A 7,836-nucleotide genomic window follows, 5' to 3' on the forward strand; every position below is an offset into this window, starting at 1 on the left:
AAAAAGGTTCTGTCTGTCTGTCTGTCTGTCTGTCTGTCTGTCTGTCTGTCTGTCTGTCTGTCTGTCTGTCTGTCTGTCTGTCTGTCTGTCTGTCTGTCTGTCTGTCTGTCTGTCTGTCTGTCTGTCTGTCTGTCTGTCTGTCTGTCTGTCTGCGTCTGTCTGTCTGTCTGCGTGTGTCTGTCTGTCTGTCTGCGTGTGTCTGTCTGTCTGCACGCGTGTGTGCATGTGAGAGAAAAATATATTTTCATGAGACAATTGACAGACTGCAGAGCTTACACTTACTAAGCTGTGTAACTTTTCAACTCTAACTAGATGGAAGAAACAACAACAGCTGCTATCACTGTACAAAGGTCATACCGGTATAATAGTACATTTAAGAGAGAATAACCATTACTTACAGTAGCATATTGACTGTGATGTCTCAACAATGGATTTGTAAAAACTCTTGTAATAGTGACTATAAAAGCGATTTAAATAGCATGACAATAAGCTCTAATACTCTTCCATATTACTTGAAAATGTCTGTCATTACTGAAATACAGTATTTTCGAAGGTCAAATCAATATGCAGTTATCATCCACTCACATACCGTATATATTGATTTGTTGTACAACGCTGTAATTGAACACCGATGTCAATAGACTAAAACATGAATATCACTAACATACAGTGTATGTACTTATTATAATTAATGAAAACACGCCTTAGATTGAGTTTATCTGTCTGTGCTTATTGATGGCACACAGGTTGGCCTTTTGCAGTAGTTCAAGTTGGCCGATCCAGCAGACTCATACAACATAATGAACGGTCAAGTTAAAAAAAAAAAATCTCGAAAAAAGGGCATCAAAGTGAACAAGATAGGATACTTCCCCAATTTCCCAATTCAACTCAGTTCAAAAGGAGTTCATCTGTGATAAAGTGACAACGCTTATTATGTTAATGTTTAGTGGACAAGTGGATGTGTTTATCCTTGCTACTGTAACTGCATTTGGGACAGGTACTGTACATAGTATGCCAGAACAATAAAGATCTAAAACTTGAAATGTACTGTACATATATTTCTGTCATATCAGAAAACATCAAAGTCAAAAGCACAACTGTTACCGAGACTTTAAGTTTCATGATTTATTCTTTTATTTTTTTTTAAATCTGTTGCTTCTGCATAGAAAATTGGCTAGCGTAACTTAGTGTTACATTTTTCAGTGTAACAGTTCTAGTGTTGATTAGGGAGTTACATTACCTCTGTAAGCGTTAAATGAACAGTCATTGGTGAAAAAAACCCAGTGTTGGTGTTAATAACCAGTGTTAAACCAAAACCACGGCCATTATTATCATATTTCCCAGCATGCTCTATTGCAGCTAGATTTTTTTTTAATCGTTTGTTTCAATACCTATGTTTTCTAATTGATTAATTAATCTTATGCTACTCAAATATAAATAACATAAATGTTTCTAAACTAATCCAATCTGTTACTCATTGCATCCGTTACTAAAACGGTTGTTCCAGTTTAGATGATTTAGGTAGTCTCATATCTTTGGGTATTTTCACAAGTAGTTTTGAGCTTTAGTTCAAATCAGAGTTTGATTATTTGTTACATAGTATTTTTTTTTTTTTTTGGTCCGGTTGGTTTAACATTTCCAAATGTCAAATTAACTATCATTCCTAAATAAAACCACCCCACTAGCCACAGACATAAATTCAACGTCTATTCCAAGTTGGCTCAATGTAATTATGTGGAACCAACATTGATTCAACCAGTGTGTGCTCAGTGGGATGTGTCCATTGAAGTCAATTGTTTATAGGCCAAAAATGCTCACGTTAAATCCATCTATGATTATCATGAAGCATCGCTTGTGTGTCCCAATCTTCATATTACTTTTGTTTTGGTCTTCCAACAACATGCGGGAGGAAACGGCACAATAGCCGCTCCAACTGTGACGTGAATAGGATAAATTAATAGACTATATTCAGTAGCATATGTCTCCGGTACAGCTCCGGTCTCAACTAATCTGCATCGGATGCGCTGCTACTCACAGAATGTTTCAGATATGTCAAGTTATGATGTGGCGTGCGTTTCATAAAATGCTTGCAGTCAAACAACCAATAATAATGCGTGACTCTGGTTATTTTCCTGTGTTTGGTCCAGACTGCGTTCTCACTTGCAGCAAACTGCACCGCGATACGAAATTAATCGCATAGAGACCAACCTCTTTGAGCGAACCACGGTGCGTTGTTTAATGCAGATAGAGTGTTCACACCAGTACAAACAAACCAAACTAAGCTGGTAAACACACCAGAGTTCGGAAAAACTGCTCCAAGCCAATTCAGTGTGATACCCCCTTAGTCTTCCTAACACTGGTAATCATTCTGAATGCAGTTTGTGGTTGAATAACAATTCTGAATGTTGGATTCTGGTAGAATTCCAATAGGAATAACATATCACTTTGCAAACCAGCATAATGCGACTTATAGGCCTGATGTGACCTGTAAACCCTGAGTTTCAGGTCACTGTATTAAGGTTAAACTAGGTCCTCAAAATAAGGCCTTATGAAATACAGATTGTTTTGTCTTAAATAATAGATAACATATTCGCTTTGGATCTCACTTGGTGAATGACACAGGACTGAAAATGTATGCATGCAATATTGAACACTACCTCACAAGTTTGAAACATTCTTATGACTATTACTCATCAAATTATATCCAGTCCATTGGGTCCCTCACAGCCAACATCAAACATGCCATGTGACCTTTACAAGGGAATCCTCATTCCAAGGGTCTCTTTTGTATAACACTTCCACATATCTGTTTTAGAAAAGTCAAAAGACATAGTCTGGTCATGGATTTAAACAGGGTTCCAGGAAATTCCAGCAGGATACCTCCACCCTCACTCTCTGTTTCCCCCAGGAGAGGTGTACTGGGTGGGGTTGGTTAGTGGTGTTCATCCCCCTCTGGCTCCAGAGCCCCAGACATACTCTCCCGCCTCAGTCTCTGGATCTCATTGTTGAGACCCAGCAGGGTCTGGGCCAGCTGTTGGTCCTGAGAGCGCATTTCCAGCTGCATGGTAATGATGGGAGAATAGATCATATTTTCAGATCAAACACACACACATTCATAGTTCATTCTGATAAAACAGGCAGACTTTCATTCATTTGTATGTTGTTTCTTTATTTACACTACATTGGCACACCTTAACAAGGCCTTTGAGTGATTCCTCACGAAACCAGGACAAAAAAAAGACCATGAATTTTGGGATTATCATCAGATTTAATCCATCGAATGGTACTTTGGAGGATCGATTGTTGACATATATTTGACGTTTGTATCTAAGACGTTTGTATCGTTTGTATCTAAGTTTGTATCTAAGCTGTCTTCATCACACCCTGATGAAGACAGCTTGCCTGTCGAAACGTTGGACATTACATTTTTGCATCTGAGCTCTTAGAGTGTGCGGCTCTCCTTTATGTTCAAGTTTTCCGCTCCGCTAGCCAGCACCTCGCCTAAATAGGTGTGCGTTTCTTTTTCCTCTACATTGTGCAAATTACCAGCACAGGGCGACCATTTTGAATCCATTTTCACATTCACTCTGTTGGTAATGCTTATGAATTGCATCATAACTCTAAAAGTAGCAGAGACACCACCACAGAGCTTCTAAACCCACAGGCGCAACATTGCTAGACTTCCAGGAACGCTTGTGAAACAGACCAAACAAACTAGGCTGGGGTTTGGGGTTTGGGGTTTGAGAAGTCAATGAGAAAAGTGAAAAATTCATCCTTAGTTTTTAATTTTCTCATAATCTAAAGGCACAACCTAGATTCCAGCCAATGACTTAAGTAGTTGAACATGTTGTTACTCCAACCTCATGAAAGTGACAAACTGCAACGTTTTCATTTTTGTCAAAAACAACTTTATATCGAAGGAGTGCCTTTGATTTGATGGCCTGCACGTGCACAGTTCCGCACGAGACAACTGTTAGACCCGATGATGTTTTACGCATGAGCTTAGCTAGCCAACGCCGCCATAACATCGTCTACAAGTGTGATCAGAGATTTCTATTGGAGAAGCACTTTTGGCCTTCATACTGTCCTGTCTTTGGCCTCTCTGAAAAAATGGATATGCCCGTAGATAATATTATGTTCAAGAATATTTTGAAACATTTCCAAATAAAAAATGGCATATTTTCTTTATTCATGTTTATATTTTTCAATATTCATAAATGAATGTAAGAAAATTGTTACAGACATCAAAATACTACTCATATTACAGAGCAAGTGGTAAATCTCCATATGACACCAATTCTTTTTTTTCACCAACAGATTAAACGTGATGTAGTCTTGAAAGAGGCCGGGGTAAGGCCAAAATGTCTTAAATATGCCAACTTTGAATCATTATTTTTCAATTATGATTTTAGATACAAATGTCAAATATATGTCCATCTTCCTCTGAAGGACCCTTCTATGGATTAAATCCTGTGAACATTTTTGCCCCAGTTTCATGAGGAATCACACCTTTGCAACACAGACATTTCAGGTAAATGTTTAAATATTTGGTTCATTGAGGGCTAGATGACTCAAAGGGACTATGACTGAACAGTGCACAATCACAGCAACAATAAATAAAACACTAATGAATTCTTAACTTTGGGTTACACATCTATACAATCCAATAATGCACAACTCTACAATGCTGCACAGCAACATACTACACTGTCGAAGAGTCAACAGTATTCTACCAGATGCAGATAACTCACCAGTTCAGATCTTAGCCAGGTTATGGCTCCATCTATCTTAGCTCTCCGCAGTTCCTCATTGGCTTGGTAACTCCTGCCAATGCTAATGGGCCCAGTAGTAGACTCTGGGGCATCCCGTGGTTCACCAGTGGTCCTGAATGCGTGAATCAGTTTATTCTTGATGTTCTCCAGAACCATGGTTGACAAAGTGTCCTCACTTTGACTGTCTCGATTCATGCTGCCTTCCAAGGAGGCACAGATGTGGATGTGAGTATGTGTCTGTGTATCTTTGCCCCGCGTGTCAAGCACTCTCTTTCCAGCACCGCCAGTCTCCAATATATATATTTTTTGTCCTGCTTTTGTTGTTTTTTCTCCTTTTTCCCCCCTTGCTCCTTCACTTGTCTCAATCGACTGGACCCACTGTCCTCTCAGTTTTCCTCGTCCTATCTAGTCGTCCTCCTCCTTGTCTTCCCTCGCTGCAGGAGCAGGATTCCTCCCTCTGTTTCTCAGTAGAAGTTACTGTGCTTCTGTTCAGCTGCCTCACTCATCCCATTCCTCGCTTTGTGTGGGACCGGCTTGTTTTGTCCCCGTTACTATGGAAAACCAGCCCTCCCTCCGCCCCCCCCTTTGGTAACCCCAATAAGAATGGTGGAAGATCTTGGACAAAGACCATTGTTGCCTCAAAAATAACTGAAAGGACTCCCCCAACCCCACCCACCCCCTTTCTCTCTCACTCGCCCTCACTCCCGCCTCCATACAATTTCAGTGTGAGAAATGCTGTGTGGGGGAGCTCTCACTTGTGTGCAGTGTCGATGTGTAGACCTGTGTGTGTGCTTGTGTCAAATCTGTTAAACCTTTTCAGTGTCAGTGTTGCTCACCCCTCTAAAAGACCTGCTTGTCAGCTTAAGAGACAGGTTGGGTGGGACCGGGGAAGGACATAGGCTTGGTGTAGCCGATTGAGAGGCACAAAGGCCGTCCAGTGGTGAAATATATCCAGATCTTTTGTGTCCATTCCCTGTGGGTTTTCTGGATTGGTTGTTGGCACAGACTACAGTCATTCTGACTTTTCTATAGAGATAACACAGAAGTCTAGTGTCCGCTCCTCCCTGACATATGTAACTCTGCAGCATTTTCCCAGAGTAGTTAACTGGTTCGCCAGTTTGACGAAGTATTGCAAATGATTGTGTACAACAAGTGTTTCTCCAAGAGGGTGAGAGGTGAATAAATAAATAAAGCGAAGCGAGAGGGAGAGCGAGCGAGCGAGCGAGAGGGAGGGAGAGCGAGCGAGCGAGAGGGAGAGCGAGCGAGCGAGAGGGAGAGCGAGCGAGCGAGAGGGAGAGCGAGAGGGAGAGCGAGCGAGCGAGAGACAGAGAGAGAGGGAGACAGTGATAGAGAGACAGAGAGCGAGAGAGATACAGAGAGAGAGAGAGAGATACAGAGATAGAGCGACATATTGTGAGAGAAATGGGCAGAGGCAGAGAGAGAGAGGCAGATGAATATTAATTTCCCATTGCACATACTGACATCAGCAACATTTCATCAGTCAATGTTAGTTCACAAAGCTCTGCTCATCTTCAAATTGAACTAGTAATGAATTCCAGGGCATACAGTATCTCCACCTGAAACAGTTTTTCCCTGCAGTCTAGAGCCATAGTCATTATGCCTAATTCTATGAAAAAAAAGGTTTATTTTTCTGCATAGGTTATCTAAACATACCTCTTTACCTGCTCAACTGCCATTTTAATGAGGATGTTACTCTGACTGTTGTAAATCACACATCTCAATATACTGCACTAACATGCCTAGGATATTACATCCAAATTACAACACAGTACATGGAATCATAACACACATCATCAATATAGGCACATATCATGGCATCAATATTAATACACAAATATTACATTTTAAACAAGTACTTTTCTGAATATCTAAGCATACCCATTGAGCTGTATGTAGCCTCCTGGCTGGTGGTTCTTATTTTAAATGAACTAAATATGCTTCTCTGCATCTCTTCTAAAACAAAAAAAGTAAAATATTGAAAGGAATGAGTGTTATTCAGTGCATTTATTGATTTTCTGAAGTCTAGCAACCTTGCCAGCAGGCATGCCAGCTAAGATAGTTAGACAAGTTACTCTAACTTGATAGCCTGAAATGGCCTGGTAGCTAGTGATGAGGTTGGGAGATTGGGAACCTATCTAGCTGGCTAGCTAAAGTCAACTTCATAACATTTCAAGGGGGCTAGTATTACACAGAAACAACAAAACATTATCCTTTTATTTATTCATCAAGAATGAATCAATAGGCTACATAGCTTGATCCAATTAATTTACATACATATAGTGCTTTCAGAAAGTATTCATACCCCTTGACTTATTCCACATTTTATTGCGTTACAGCCTGAATTCAAAATGGATTAATATTGATTTATTTTCTCACCCATTTACACACAATACCCCATAATGACAAAGTCAAAACATGTTTTTCGAAATGTTTGAACATTTATTGAAAATAAAATACAGAAATATCGAATTTACATAAGTTGTCACACACGCTGAGTCAATACATGTTAGAATCACCTTTGGCAGAGATTACAGCTTTGAGTCTTTCTGGGTAAGTCTTGAAGAGCTTTACACACCTGGATTGTACCATATTTGCACATTTTTATTTTTTAAATGATTCAAACTCTGTCAAGTTGGTTGTTGATTATTGCTAGAAAGCCATTTTCAAGTCTGCCATAGATTTTCAAGCCAATTTAAGTCAAAACTGTAATTAGGCCACTCAGGAACATTCAATGTTGTTTTGGTAAGCAACTCCAGTGTATATTTGGCCTTGTGTTTTAGGTGATTGTCCTGATGAAAGAACAACTGACAAGCATACCCCTAACATGATGCAGCCACCACCATGCTTAGATATGAAGAGTGGTACTTGAATTCAGGACATAACATTAATTTCATTGCCACATTTTTTGTAGTTTTACTTTAGTGCCTTATTGCAAACAGGATGCATGTTTTGGAATATTTTTATTCTCTCATTTAGTATTGTGGAGTATCTACAATGTTGTTGATCCATCCTCAGTTTTCTCCTATTTATTTAACCTTTATTT

General features: G+C 39.7%; 1 protein-coding gene across 1 annotated transcript; it reads right to left on the reverse strand.

The window, feature by feature from the left end:
* Positions 1-1,882: 1,882 nt before the first annotated feature.
* aard (alanine and arginine rich domain containing protein) lies at positions 1,883-5,291 on the reverse strand. Its single transcript, XM_029735714.1, has 2 exons — positions 4,752-5,291; positions 1,883-3,058 (listed from the first exon to the last, which is right to left on the reverse strand). The coding sequence occupies exons 1-2, from the start codon at positions 4,965-4,967 to the stop codon at positions 2,933-2,935; spliced, it is 342 nt and encodes a 113-aa protein (XP_029591574.1). The 5' UTR covers positions 4,968-5,291; the 3' UTR covers positions 1,883-2,932.
* Between the last annotated feature and the right edge of the window lie 2,545 nt (positions 5,292-7,836).

This window comes from Salmo trutta, chromosome 36 (genome assembly GCF_901001165.1).
Source record: "Salmo trutta chromosome 36, fSalTru1.1, whole genome shotgun sequence".
Lineage (NCBI taxonomy): Eukaryota > Metazoa > Chordata > Actinopteri > Salmoniformes > Salmonidae > Salmo > Salmo trutta.